Source organism: Monomorium pharaonis, chromosome 2 (assembly GCF_013373865.1).
Source record: "Monomorium pharaonis isolate MP-MQ-018 chromosome 2, ASM1337386v2, whole genome shotgun sequence".
Taxonomy (NCBI): Eukaryota; Metazoa; Arthropoda; class Insecta; order Hymenoptera; family Formicidae; genus Monomorium; species Monomorium pharaonis.
The window spans coordinates 8,546,575-8,562,399 of record NC_050468.1 but is presented as its reverse complement, the minus strand read 5'-3'; the positions used below and the strand labels follow the sequence as shown (position 1 = coordinate 8,562,399).

Here is a 15,825-nt window from a genome sequence, read left to right as displayed (position 1 = left end):
GTTTAGCTGGTGCTACGTGTGTTTCTATTTTTAATTCTTCCTCTCTGATGACATTAAGTATTGTACAAATAATTTATAGTTAGTTTTTTAAAAATGTTTCTACTATTATTATTTTTATTATTAATATTATTTTGACTTGGATATTTGTATTATTACTAACGTAATAATAATAATTATTATACCATATGTTTTTTTGTTAAATTTTCTATTTAATAAATGATATTATTGCAGGGAAGTAAAACTCTTTTAGGATTTACTTAATGCCGATAAAATTTCAGTGGGTGTGTGATGTTAAGCAGCTTTCAAAGCCGCTTTAATAATATAACAACTGGAAATATCAGAGTTAATAGGACGTTTGCACAGCATTGCTGCTTCACTTCACTAGAATCGATGCTTGTTAGCAGAAACATTAATAGTTTCCAAATTACAATTAAAAATCAAGATTTAATGTTTGTATATGTATACAATAAATATATATATATGTGTGTGTATATATTATATATATTGTATATATATTTTATATATTGCAACTATTACAATTCTTTGTCAGTGTAACAAATTTTTTGTGCCGGAGTTGATTAATGAAAATTCGTGTGGTTCACACGACATGTTTTCTGAACTTTTTGCCGCGGTCGGCAAAAGTTCACGCGTGAGTCAACCGCCTTCAATTGAATAATTGCGCATTAACTGTTACAACGTGTGCCGTACGAGTCAGGCCAAGTGATCTGTTATTATGGCCCCTGACCTCGGGCCGCGTCGCGCCATGCCATGTTAGTAATGAGCGTTTCGAACAATAATTATTTTGCTAATAGTTATTCTTGATCGATTGTAATAAGAATCGGAAGTCCCCCCTTCGCACAACAAGGTTTTTAATTATCAACAACTACACGCGCGTTTGATGACAATTACAATCATCGCGGTAATTTCTGATGGCGGAATTGTCTTGAGTGGAATCTACGAAAATAGGTATGACAATGCCGTTTTATTGAAATTTTTAAAAATGTGTTGCGTAACATTCTTATGCTAATTGGTGAGATTTTATTTTTACTTCATTATGAGTAGTATATTATATAATTTAATATTGATTTTTATATTGGTATTTTGTTTGAATTAATTCTTTTCAATAATTAATTTAAGAAATATATATATAAAGCAAATTACATAAATATTTGTCACACTAATTTTAATTAAGGCAACTTGGACTTGAAAGAGTTAAACAATATTTTAATCAGCTAGAAATGGGTATTTAAAAAAATTATCAATACATTTAATTATTTAATTATATGTTAATGCAGTACATAGATACTAATATCAATAATAATACGTTAAGAAAGTTATTAATTTAAAATTTTCTTTAACTGCGAAAATATCCAGAAAAACAGAACTTCAGTGACTTTTAAAATTTTGAATTTAATCAATACTGCAATATTTATTTTGTAATCAAATAATAAGGAAAATTACAAAATCACTCTCACGTCTTGGCGCCGCTAATCTAATCTGGTACGGCTGGTCGCTCAGCTGTGCTTATGTATGTACATACATACCCTAGTCCGATCCTGTACAAGCCACGAATATAATTATCGCAGGCGCCGCTTGTGGATGTAACGGTATGAAGATAAATGAAACCGATACGGTTGATATCCCCTCCCGAACAAATTTATAAACACAAGAAGCGGTTAAAGGGACAATTGTCTATTGATTGAACGGATTGAACGCATACAAGAATGATTTGATCGATGAATTTAATTGACGGCCGAATGAAAAATAATGCTACCCATCATGCGTTCGGCACATGAATGACCCATATTTTTTCTTTCCTATTCTTATCAAAGATAAAAAATTAAAGTGATTGAGTTTAAAGCGGTCTAAAGGGACCGCGACTCAGACGAGCTCACATGTCGTCGCTTAGTGCGTATTGTAAATTTCGACAGAATCGTTGGCGAGACCGTCTTCCGGCCACTTTTATCAGGAAATGCACAATTTAACAATTGTGGCCAATTATTTTTCTAGCGGTCTCGTCTTTGATTGGACATCTGAAGCCGCGCCACGTTGTGGGCCTTTGCGTCGCACGGTGTGTGACTGAACGAACGATCGTGCATTGTGTCGAACTCTCACATTATGTCTGCCCAAGGATGCTTTGCATACAGACTAAATTACATGGTCACAATATTAACCCTTCTACTAACTACTCCGTATCTTCTATTCTTGGTGATCGACAGGTGAATAGAAATTAATATCTACATCACCATTTCGTGTCATAATATACACATATAGATATATTTGAATTATAAATATGTCAAAAAATTACAATTAAAATAAAATGAACACATATTTGATAATAAATATTTTATAATTCATGCACACAAATTTTTAGAAAATATAATTTAAAATAAATACTATGATTTGCTTTCTGAATATTTCAAACAGAATGTGTCTGTATTTGAAATGTCATGCTATATACATTTCAAAAATATCTGATTTTTCCTTAAATATTTCTAGCAATTTCTTTTAAAGAGAAAGGTCACTAAAGTATTAATTTTTCGTAATGGTTATAAATATTAAATGGGTTCCTTCAAATCAATCTCACGAAATGATAAAATTAAAACACTTGTGATCAATTTATGTATGAGGTTAAGTAGAATTCACTGATGACATTTCAAAGATGGACATATTTCGCTTGAAACATTCAGGAAGGAAAAATCTTCTGGTTAGTATAAAAGTAGGTTTAACTTTTAAATACATGGGATAAAGATAAAGAAGAAAGTGGCTTAATGGCTTTTATAGATATATAATATGACGGTTATTTGTAATATCTTCGTTATCAAGTGACAAATACTAGTGATTATCTTATACAATCATTTTGTTTAGCAGCCGTTAAACAGTGGCTTTAATGTAATACGCAATATTTATAAGACATTTAAGCATTTCCAAACATTTTCAACTTATCAAGACATATTTTAATATTTAACCATATATACTTCTTCCTTCTTTTCAAAATTGAGTGTATCATACGAATATATGCACGTTCGAGTGTACTTTATGTTATTTAATATTTTCTTTGACTATATGTTTCGAGTTATGCAAAGTTAATCGCATGAAATTTTATTAATGTAGTTTCTTAATTAAATCAAATTTTTAATTTAAAATATTGATTATTAACAAAGTTATTTAATGGTACAAAGTGTAAATAAGAGGCTGTAATATCATCTTTTTCTTTGTTATTCTATTGTTCCTGAGTAGTATTTGTTTATTATACGACTTCGACTGCAAACGATATTATCTCGTGGAGATATTTGTTTTGCGATTAATTTATATAAATTAATTAAATTTTATAATAGATAATTATATAGTATATTACAAGAATTAAAATTTTTTCTTTTTTAACAATTTTTATATCAACAAATAATGTATTAGATATGCAAATTAATTCTCAGCCTTTTTATATTAAATTAAACATTTATTTATAAAATGTTAATACACAGTTGAATCGGGAAAGTAATCTCCAACAGTATCTACAAATTTTTGCTATCTCTGAGGCAAGTTACAGATTTCTTCTAAAAAAAGGCTGTTTTGTTTAAAAAAATAATGAAGAGGTTATAATTTTTAGACCGAGAATTAATTTGCACGTCTAATATTATAATGTATTATTTATTATTGATAAAAATTAATTCTATGTCACGTATGTTCTAAATATATGGGATGTATATATATTTAATGATACAGAAAACAATTTTACACATTTTGTGTAATGTTAGATAAATCCAAATTATATATATATATATATTTTTTAACTACTTAAAAGAATTAAAACACCTTAAACAAAATCAATTTTTAATACTTCTACAAAACTAAACTGTTGAGAATTATTGATTGAGTCTAACAATATATTTTTATAATACTGTAATTATTCTGTAATAATATATACTGTAATAATATATACTTCAATTATTATCTGATAAATATTTTTTGTTTTTGACATAATATAAAGGAAGGTATACAATGAAAGACAATATTATTAACATGATTGTATCGTTTGTTTTATTAAATTATTGATTGGTGAATTTTATAATCATTGAGAAGAATGATACGTTGAAAATTTAAGAACAATTTTATTTTAGGAACATATTCATTTTACTAATTTAATTGGGAACATGAAACAGCACTCTTGTTCTTGTTCATTCCACAACTTCCACTTGAGATCATACGTTCGCTGCAATAAAAAAAAAAGTAATCTAAGTGAATTTAAGATCAATTTGTTTTTATATCAGAAATGTTTATGCACTGTAAACTTTTTCCTATTTCTTGAATTATATTTAAGCTTAATGTTTCTGCATTGGTTTCAGACATCTTAATATGTTGTCAAGAAATTTCGAAATAGAAAGTTACAAATATAAAAAGCTTGCTGAGAAGTTTACAAATGCTGTATGTTAAAATGGAAAGCATTACTTACCGCAGGGAATTTCTTAGAGATAGGCAAGAATATTGAATATGTTTGCTTTTGACCAGGTAAAGCTGGACAAACGGTGGATAAGCAGGCATCGAGCGGCATGCCTAAGAATGGCAAATCTACGATTTCAGAAGCCCAGTATGCCCTGCTAGACAACTGTCCACTAAATTCTAAAATAAAATGCACATTTAAACATATTAATAAAGTTGAGAAGCCCTAAAGCAGCTAAATCTTGGTGTTGATTGTAATATGTTTTAAAAATATATTAATTTAATTATCTCAGCTCATATAAACTGCATATAAAATGTATTATTAATGTGTAACAGCTTCAGTTCTAAAATCGATACTGTTTTAAAAAATAAAAGATATCTTTTACTTGTTAAAGAATTAAAATGAAAATATGAACCTCCAAAAATATTTTTTAATTGATTACATATAAATGGGTTTTTAGTTTTATTCTAATTTATTTTATTATGTTTCCTACTGAAATACTAATTTTTTAATAATACGTCTTATTGTGAGATATTTGGATTATTGTAGTCGTATTATACAACAAATAATAAAAAGTAATATCTACTATTTTGAAAATTATTTTGTTTTATATTTTGTTCAAAACATATTACTAAGATTTACAATAATTTCTTACAATTATTATTGTTACATTTTTTGTACCTAAATATTAAACTAAATAAATATAAAATATATAATTGTATACATAAAAATTTGACCATTTTTTCTTATTTTAACATAAAGGTCGAAAATATTTACTGTGTGTTTCTACGATGCATCTTCATTACTAATGTATGTAATATATCAAGTATATATGTTACTTTGAATATACTTACGAGTAGTGTAGTCAAAACTTATGCTTGCATTGCGACCTTTCTTTAAAGTACAAGGCTTTCTTTCTTCAGCTTCCCTGCATGGATCAACACGTACTTCGTGTATGGTGCATTGTGAAGTTTCCTCAGCTATGAAATAATAGATAACAAGATTTTTAGATAGAAAATTTACTTGTATCTAGCCATTTTTTAATTTTCATATCTTATAAAAAAGAAAGATATAGAAAAGGACAGACTGACAGGCAAACAAAGCATTTTAAGATTTTAAGCATTTAAAATAAGAATATGATTTAACAGTATAAGAGACAAGTAAAGCAAAGAGTGTACAAATACTTATAAATAAATTTAAAAAAAAAAGAAAAATTTGAGAGAATTTAAAATCTAACCAAATAAAAAATTATATTAGCTATAATTAGTTTTTTGTTTAGTAGCTCATTTACAACAATTAAGTATAATAAAAAATTCATTAATCCTAGAAGACAAAACTAAATTTGCCTACCTTCAAAGACAAAAGCAGGGTGAAACGTCACTCCAAGGCTGCGGTCCACTTGATGCTACAAATGCTTCGAAGCGTTTGATTGACCAATCGAAACAAAGAATTTTACGAATTGAGCAATCAAAGAATGCTTCGAAACTTTTGTAGCGTCAAGTGGACCATAACCCAAATTTTTCGGATGTCTCAATCCTTTCTATTAACAGTAAATTAAATAGTGCATTTTCTTTGTTTATATACATTATCGTCTTTTTTAAATAAAAACATGATGTTTTTTGTCAGAATATTAAAAAATTTACTTAAAGCAAAAGAAACACGAAAAATGAGTGCAAAAATGAGCGTAATTTGAATTTAGTTTGGGATGATAATACACTCTGCATTTGTTTTCTAGAGTTAAATATCTATTATAAATTTGCTATCTTGCGTTTTTATCTATATTTTTTTTATTTTTTTATTTTTTATACTTATTCATCTTTGTGCATATAGTATAGTTTTCTTCGCTAAAAGAGATTATTCTTTTAGATCTACCATAAAAGTATTTAATCTAATCAATGGAAAGCGTTTATTAAAGTGTTGATTTCTGTTGAACATGACTTATACAATGTTAAGTAAGAAGAAATTTTATTTGCGCAACACTTCTTATGAGTTACTGATATCGTGTTTACTTTTGTGCTAAATTATCATTATACGTCTATGCAGATATTATAAAAGTATCATTTTTCTTCCGTTAAGAAATCATGAAATAAACATGTATGAGCTTTAGCAAAAGAGATAAAAAATAATAGTGTGCAATGACGTAGCACGAGTCATTGACGTTATAATCCCGGCAGATCGATATAAACTATTCGAAACTGTGAAGTTTCTGCTTGGGCGAGCAAGACACGAATATTTTGACCTTTTTCTTGCGAGATACACTACTTAGTTCACTTTTTGCAGATGACTTGGTTATAAATTACATACAGGTCGCGTTGGAAAAACTTTCTCGAATACTCAATAAACATGCATCAAAAATTTATAAAACATAAAATATCCTGTGCAACATATCCCTCCTATGTCAGAGTTTTATCGCTTCACTGATTCAATATTTTTCTGCGAGAGAAACTTTATTCGAAAAGTTTAACTGCTTTTTTTACGAATAGTAAATTGCCTTGACGTTCCTGTTGTCTACAATAATTTTCATTCATATCATTTATTAGAAATATTAACGCATACAAGATAACCTTTGAAATATATAGAAAGTTTTATCAAAATAACATCTGAGCAATTTTTATAATTTTTGGAAAAAATGAAATTTTTCTCGTCAACTTTGACACATTGTGTCATCTTTGTCATATACTTATATACAGTTATATAACCATATGAAGTTTTTGTCTTGAGTTAATAATGAAAAATTCTTTTAAAATCTTTTAGAATATTGAAATAAAAGGAATCTATACACACACGCACACACACACACACACATTCTGTATATTGTACAATTAAACATTTTGTTATATTATTTTAACAGTATTCTGTTTATAAATTAAATTTAAACAAATATTTTATATTATTTGATTAATCAACTTTATCTGAACACATATCAGGTTTAAAATAGAATTTCTGTTGTTATATTCTTTTTGTATATAGATATTGATATAAAAATCCAAACACTTATGAGACTCATTACTCAATATCTTGCGGAAAAGTTTGTAACGGATTGTAAAACGTAATCTTGCTTTAACTTGCAGAAGATTTATGTAATAAGTAAGAAAGAAAGACAAAGAGATGATGCTATTTTAGTCTATTAATCTTTCTTTTGTTTGCATAGAAAGAAGCATTATTGCTTCAATCTCAGAAATCTCTTTCTTTGCTGGCCACAGTTTATGGGTCGTTCATGGTTTAAGATTGCTATGTTCACTCATAACAATGCTCAGCATGTTTTAATGAGAAAAAGTGCATCTAAATAAAAATTTTATGATAAGTTTATTATTATTTAGAATTTTTGTATATTTAAAAAATTCTGTGTATTATCGAAAACATTCATACAAAAATTTTTTTAATCCTTATATTTAACTAAACGAATTGTCCAATTTATTGGGAACATTTAAATATTAACCTTAGAAAACAAATGCGGAGTGCATTATCACCTCAAACGAAATTCAAATTACGTTCATTTCCGCATATTTTTCGTGTTTCTTTTGCTTTAAATAAATTTTTTAATATTTCTCTGACAAAAAAACATCATGTTTATGTACATCGTTATTTTCTTCATAAAACGAAGAAAATGCATTACTTAATTATTTACTTAATTTACAGCTGGTAGAAAAGATTGAGACATTCCAAAGTTTGGGGTGACATTTTGCCCTACTTTTGTCTTTGAAGGCAAATTCAGTTTTGTTTTCTAGGGTTAATCATCTAAAATCTAAAAACAATAATATGTTTAATATTGTTTGCTTATTAATCTATATTAAAAAAATATAAATTAAATGAGTTAATGTAGACAATAAATTTTTAGTTTATATATTCAAACTTTTATTTAGCAAGAATTAATATTTCAATAATTACCAAAAAATATTGCATTTGAAAGAGACCGTCCCAATAAAATTTGATCTGATTACACATTTATTGAAATCAGAACATTTCGCGACGGCGTCAGACTTGTAAATAACTTCACCTCTCCAAAATATGCGATAGTTCTATCAAAGGTTAGAAATAAAAATGCGCAAATAAAAGTCACCGAGCCATTTCTATTTTAAATATGTCCGACTTATTTACGCGCGCTGTCGAGACGTCGCAATCACGTTAAACGAGAGTTCGTCGCTCCGGGAGCAATAAAAGCACGCTATTACTCGTATCTACCGAACAACACGATTTAACCCCATTTTTTTTCAACTTCCGCCGATTACGACGCCGAGCACGAGTAAGAGTCATTGACGACATCACGAGCAAGAACGTGCTGTCACTTCCGTCGCTATTACGTAGCTCGTTGGTAGATCTCCGCGTCATTAGCGCCGTTTAATTAAGCAGATCGCGATTGCTAATTAAAATAGAGGAGGATACTTACAGCTGGATGGACACGGTGTTGAATGTACGACTTCTGCGTAGACCGTGGACAAGGCCAGGATCAGGATGGTAGCAGTGGCAAGCGCGATGTTCCGGTTCATCTTCAATGGACGGTGGTTCGTAGCCAAATGAAAGAAGGTCGACGTAAGGGTCGGTTCACACATTAGATAACGGAACGGAGACTACGTGGGAGGGTGGTGGGGCCATAGGTCAATTGAGATAGCGTCTTGATCACGATGGAACTTATGCGCGCGACGCGGTCGCATATCCTTCTCCGTGGAATCGCGTCAGACTAGTCCAGACGGTTCCGAAATAGCCAAACGCTATTTCACGATAACCCTCCGTGTATCCCGGATGTCGAAAATATTTAACAATTTTTGTCACATTTATTTTTTGTTGATAATCGAAATTAACTTAAACTGCGCTAGAAAAAGATGTTTTCTTGCAATAATTTGATTAAGTTTACCGAACACAAAAACTGTTTAGTTAGTATAAACAAATATTTTACATGCATTTTACAGAAGCAATTAAATTTTTTGTTATATGTAATATATTTGTTTGCTATTAAAAAATGCCTAATAAAATAGCTTTTAAAAAGGCACAAAATTTTTTAATTTTATTTCATATAACAAAAATAAAGTTTTTTTCTGCGAAATGTATTTAAATAGACAAATACTTATTTATTTTAATTAAATAGTTTTGGTTCATATCTTAATTATTTGCTGTAACAGCAACAGTATTTTTCATAGTACAATTGACACATTTGTCTGATACGAATTAAGATTATCTCTACACAGCATGGTCTTTTTAGCGTAAATTTATTTAATTTTAAAAATTTTTTTTAAATGTATTAACGTATTACTTAATAACTGTTTTACTTATTACAGTTACTACAAAAGTTATATAGTTATATAAAAAGTTATAAAGACATCTTTTATAATTCTTTTCCAAAAAATAAAAATAAAGTAATGCTCGATTGATGTTAAACATACAGTATGTAAGGTTGAAGAGAAGTTCATGTCTATGTTAATGTTTATTTTAACTCTTACAATTGTTACACACATACATAATAATGTTAAAAAAAATTTTTATAATCCTTGGTTAAAGTATAAAAAATAATTCCAGTTAAACGTATGACTCTTTATATAAATATAATACTGAATATATTAAATTGGCTTTACTAATTAATACTTATTTTAAGTATTAAAACCACTGTTGTTAGTACTTCTAATACTCAAAATAAGCAATAATTACTGGTTAATTTAATACTGATCAGTATTACATTTTTATAAAAGATTTTTATAAAAAGATTAAAAAGAAAGCTGGCTGCATGTTATTTCAATTCAGATTCAGGAGCATTAAAGTGATAAAAATTAACAATATATTAGATACATATTTATAATTTACATCAACAATAAATAAATATCTTGTAAGTAATGTAAAATTAATGGAAAAAAATTTAATAAAAAAAAATATATCGCTGCGGACAGGATTCGAACCTGTGCGGGCAAAGCCCATTGGATTTCGAGTCCAACTCCTTAACCACTCGGACACCGCAGCTGTTGTTATCACGACTATATAAAATTGAAGATATTGAGCAGACGTTATTTAAACACTATTATTAAATTGATTTTCAAAAAACTAAAATAATATTATAATAAAAAAATGTATTTGCTTAGTAATAACACAAAGAAAATCTCAATAACATTTTAAATAAATTAATTTTGACTAAAGATAAGTACACGTACATTGATATAAGATTTAAATTAATTATAAGTAATAAAAAATATTAGTTTTATAATGAAATTTCTGTTATAAAACACACACAAATGTAAATAATATAATATAATAATAAAAAATATTAGTTTATTTTAAAGTAAAAATAAAAAATTTATTGTCAATTACGTAGAAATAATATTATATAATATTTTTTATCTCTTATACATAAGTTGTTTATTTATTTAATGAATCTAAAATTCAATAATATATTCATATACATGTGTGTATACATATATATATACCACTGAAAATCTTCCGAGATAGCGTCATCTGTTGGCCAGCTATTAATAAATGAAAGCATTTTATCTCCTTGAACTCCATCGATAAAGTAATAAATATGACATATGTATGTGTGTGTGTAATGTAATGTATTTTATTGATCTAATACTTATTTGAATATTTATATTTTTAAAATGTGTGTGTTATTATAACAATATATTTGTTTCATTAAAGTAAGAAATTACTCATACAGTACATCTTTTAAAAAGCTTTCTGAAAGAAATCTAGCAGAAGATATCTTTCAGATATCTTTCAGAAAGCTTTCTGAAAAATATGTGTTGTGTGAGTATTGTGTTACAATAGGAAAATTAATATATAATCTTTAGAAATTGTAGCCACTTTTAAAGATACGTTATTAATTTTGTTATCGCTTTTCCGCGATGCTGTTTGGTTTTTAGTTGTTAAGTTTGTGCTCTGTAATTTAATTTACTGTGTCGTCTGTTGCTATCATATTTGACAGTCAGCATTTGACAATTAAATTTTTATAGTTTGTGAGTTTGTGTATTAGATTAAAAAAATATTAAAAGTTAAAGAAAACATTAATTTTCTAGGAAAGTGAGGGAGACACGCGCGCGCGCGCGCATGCACGCCGCACGCACGCACGCACGCACGCACGCACAGACGGGGAGAGACGAGGAGAGACCGGGAGAGACCGAGAGAGATCGGGAGAGACGAGAAGAGACGGGGAGAGACGGGGAGAGATCGGGAGAGACGGGGAGAAACGGGGAGAGATGGGAGAGACCAAAAGAGACCGGGAGAGACCGGGAGAGACCGGGAGAGACAGGGAGAGACGGAAGAGACCGAGAGAGACGGGGAGAGACCGGGAGAGACGGGGAGAGACGGGGAGAGACCGGGAGAGACCGGGAGAGACCGGGAGAGACCGGGAGAGACCGGGAGAGACCGGGAGAGACGGGGAGAGACGGGTAGAGATTGGGAGAGACGGGTAGAGATTGGGTGAGACGGGGAGAGACGGGAGAGACGGGGAGAGATGGGGAGAGACCGGGAGAGACTGGGAGAAACCGGGAGAGACGGGTAGAGAGAGAGAGAGAGAAAGAGAGAGAGAGAGAGAGAGAGAGAGAGAGATTGATTGATTGATTGATTTATTGTAATAATGCCCTAGCAAGCTATGGAGCAAATAAGATATACATTTGATAATTACAATATAACAGAAGATAAACAATGTGAGTGTAATGCTTAACTAAGTTAACAAAATTACCTGAATGAACAACAACATTTGTGAGTAAGTAAATAGTAAGTTGTAGATAGTGATTAGACTAGAAGTAATAATATTATAGTACTGCAATATATACGACACAGACGTTTTCGCAAATCAAACATATTTAGGCTTATCTGAAGACTATAAAAGAGAGAGAGAGAGAGAGAGAGAGAGAGAGAGAGAGAGAGAGAGAAAGAGAGAGAGAGAGAGAGAGAGAGAGATGTAGAAATAGAACACGGTCAATAAAAAAACCAATTAAAAGAATACACATGTATAATACACATAGATAATATACGCATACTTACTAATTTATAAATAACACCATTAATAAGTACGCATAACGATATAGAAAGTGAAATGGATCACTTAACTCATAAATGATAACATTAATGAGCATGTACGAAATTTTAGAGTCCTAAATTATTATTTTTCTAATTATTGGCATAAAAAAACTTTTAAAAATAAGTCTTACACAATAATTTTTTTCTTTTTATAACATATTCTACATATAAAAATACACCAAGTTAAAAAATTACAGAAAAATCGGAGAAAAAAGTATTACTGCATATATTTATCAAAATAATTTTTTTATTTAAAACTAGAACATAACATTGCGTGCCTTAAATTTATTCATTAATTTAGTTTTAATATTATATATCTATATATAAAATTTAATATAAATTAATATAAATTCTTCTTAAAATAATTCTAAATTTTTTATGCAATATTAATTTAAACTTATAAATATATGGATTAAGCTAAATTTTCTCAGGATTCGATTTTTAATCAATTATTTTTTTTTTAACGTAATTTTCTTAGACGTTGCCTTCGCACATTTATATTTCGGCACAAAACACTAAAGAAGTCGTTAGAAATTTTTCATTTTACATATTTATATTTGTGCAGATATTTTAGGATAAAGTGAGTGCTGCCGGGACTTAATTGTTAAAAAATTATATTTTTTCTAATGTCATTTGTCTTAGACATTTTTCTCGCACTTGCACATTTTAATACAAAACCAAAAAACAGTCGTTAAAAATTTGTCTTCCCACTTATACAAGTGCTCATGCGTACTGTAAGATAAAATATTTACAAATATTTACACACATTTAAACGTTAATCACTCATTTAATTAATCTTCTAAGAGTTGGATATTCTCGGTTCTAGATATAGTAACATTTTAAACATTATCTCAGTATATAAAAAAATATTTAAAAGATAAATTTTTAAAATATGTTGTATGCAATCAAAAACTTTAATACTTGCTCATTAATCTTTTATAAATCGAATTTAAGATTATGGACATTTATTTCTATTATAGAGGAAGTTTCGAATGATGATTTGAAACATAATCTCTATGCTTTTGCGAATATGTGATTGTTAATATATGGGCCGTGAGCCGTTTATGCAATAAGCATACGAGATTTATCAATGGCGTAAGTCGGTGAACAATGATGTCCGCAGAGAGCATTTCGAGAATCGGTGCAATCGAACGAATTCCGCGTCGTTCACGCGAGACGATGCAATGCGATTAACGAATAATGGAAAACGCGAATGCTATCTATCGCAACGCGCTGACCCGCTATTTATCTGTGTCATTGTGTCTATTGTATCATATTGAATGCCCTTTATTATTTTAGACATATTACGTTTACAATCGTAAAAAAGTTAAAGAAAAATATATTTATTGTACTATTATTACATAAAAAGTTGTTTGTTTTGAAAATTGATTTTAAAATCGTTGTTCGTATTAGTTTAAAGCTTATAACTCATCTAATTTTCTTATTAATGTTTAGTTCTTAATTTCAAAGTATAATATGCAATTTTAAATTTTAAAAGACAAAAATTTTTGTTGTATCTACAAATTGTTTAATTTATTATAATATGGATATTCTAAGGCGGCAACTTTTACTTTTTTGTCAAGTACATTTACGGTAATGAGATAACTATAATTTACTTTAATAGATTATCTTTGCGATAGGGACGTGATTCACAATGACATAAATTGCGTCAGCAAAATTATGACGCAAGAAGATATAAAATAAAGGCACTCCGATATGGTGGCGTCGACATGATACGAATTTAAAAATCATATCAAAGGATAAAGAATAAAGATCAAAATTCATCGAAAGGATAAAGATAAAAATTCATTGTTCATCTAAAGTTTGTGTATTTCTTTTGTTCAGCATCGATAATATAAACTTCGTGTTATTGACGAGCAGAGTCATTGAAGAAGATATTCTTCGCGCCCTCGCAAAAACACTTCGACGTGCGAAGAATCGAATTACGTAAACGTGTACGTCGCGGCGCAGCGTCTAAACAGAAGAAGAACCCTAAGTTTAAAAAAGAAAAAAGACAAACTTTGCACTTCGTTTGTGTTGCGCGGCACAGTATAATTACCACAGGAAGCAGAAACGACTCGTGAGGTGATTATACGAGAAGCGTAGGCGGATTGATCGGAGGAGCCACTCCGGGGGATAATAATAAAGCGATAGCTCTCTCGGGAATGCAAAATCGACTTGGTGATTTGAATGAGAATGTTGTGCAAAAGTGGCCGGCCACGCGCGACGCCTCTCGCGCCGGCACTTTTACTTTACACGGGGAAGGAAAGCCTCTAAAGGAAGTGGCGATGTTAGGCGAGCGAATGTGTAACCTACATTCGATACGACTGGGTGTTCTCGTTCGGTATTGTGATATACCGGATTCGTTTTCGCCCCTGACAAGATTTTTATTTACGCCTCTTTAATTAAAATATATTCTTTGGTTGAAGACACAACGCGCGCGTTGCTTGTCTGACTTCATATTGTATTCTAATAAGATAGGTGCACCCGAAACAATACAATTAAACTAGAAATGATTAAGTAAACAATATTCCGCAATGTCAATTACTTGACTAATATTTTTATTGAAAATTTGCAGTTTATGTGTTAAATAATATTAATATTTAGGAGGAAATTAAAACTATGGTAAACATAAGTGGTAATTAAAGAAATTGCAGTTTTGTAATGTAAGTTTTATATTTTTATGTTATCATTTTTAATAACAAATAAAAACTACATTGTGTTTTTATTTTGAGATTAATTTGCTCAAATTAAACAGAATTTATGCGTTAAAGCATATGTGCTTTTGTTCTATGTGAAAAATTTCATCCGCACGAGATCTTTCATGGAACATTAATGATAGAACATGATGTGGCTATAATGTATATAATGAGGCAGTAGTCAATGCGTTAGATGAACTATGGAATATGCATATTAATAAGAAACGCAGCATTTCTTATGGTCGCATTTTTTATCACTCTTAATGCAGTCAGACAGTACGCTTCACGAAGAAATCGTGATTTTCGGGTAAGTACGAAACAATAATGAGGTGACATCAATCATTATTGCGTTCATACTGTGTACTCAAAATATAAAAATTTATAATTTAGTTTCTTTTAAGTCTGGCAGCACAATAAATCATAACGGTACAAGCTCGATGAAGATCGATGAAGATCGATGTTAGGTGAGTTACAATTCTAATTTAAGAAATCGAAAAGTTGAAAACACTGAAGAAAATAGAGAAAACGTAAAAGTAACATCTCAACTGAATCTTAAATCTTTGTTTCTGTGATCTTTATATGTGTGTGTTTTGTGCTTTATTTCTTTTTACTTCTAACAATATCTTTTTCGTGAAGAATGTAACAAATGGTAATAACGAATAAAAATTCGTGTCGTGCATTTCCACG

General features: G+C 29.5%; 1 protein-coding gene, 1 long non-coding RNA gene and 1 other non-coding gene across 3 annotated transcripts; all 3 read right to left on the bottom strand.

Annotated features, from left to right (window-relative positions):
- Positions 1-4,012: 4,012 nt before the first annotated feature.
- Positions 4,013-9,003, bottom strand: LOC105834871 (MD-2-related lipid-recognition protein). Its single transcript, XM_012677686.2, has 4 exons — positions 8,826-9,003; positions 5,293-5,418; positions 4,451-4,617; positions 4,013-4,210 (listed from the first exon to the last, which is right to left on the bottom strand). The coding sequence occupies exons 1-4, from the start codon at positions 8,986-8,988 to the stop codon at positions 4,127-4,129; spliced, it is 540 nt and encodes a 179-aa protein (XP_012533140.2). The 5' UTR covers positions 8,989-9,003; the 3' UTR covers positions 4,013-4,126.
- On the bottom strand, positions 6,138-8,819 carry LOC118644350. The gene is made up of 2 exons (XR_004962169.1): positions 8,327-8,819; positions 6,138-8,183 (listed from the first exon to the last, which is right to left on the bottom strand). It is a non-coding gene; the product is annotated as an uncharacterized LOC118644350 (long non-coding RNA).
- A 1,299-nt stretch (positions 9,004-10,302) lies between the features above and the next one.
- On the bottom strand, positions 10,303-10,384 carry Trnas-cga. Its single transcript has one exon. It is a non-coding gene; the product is annotated as a tRNA-Ser (tRNA).
- Between the last annotated feature and the right edge of the window lie 5,441 nt (positions 10,385-15,825).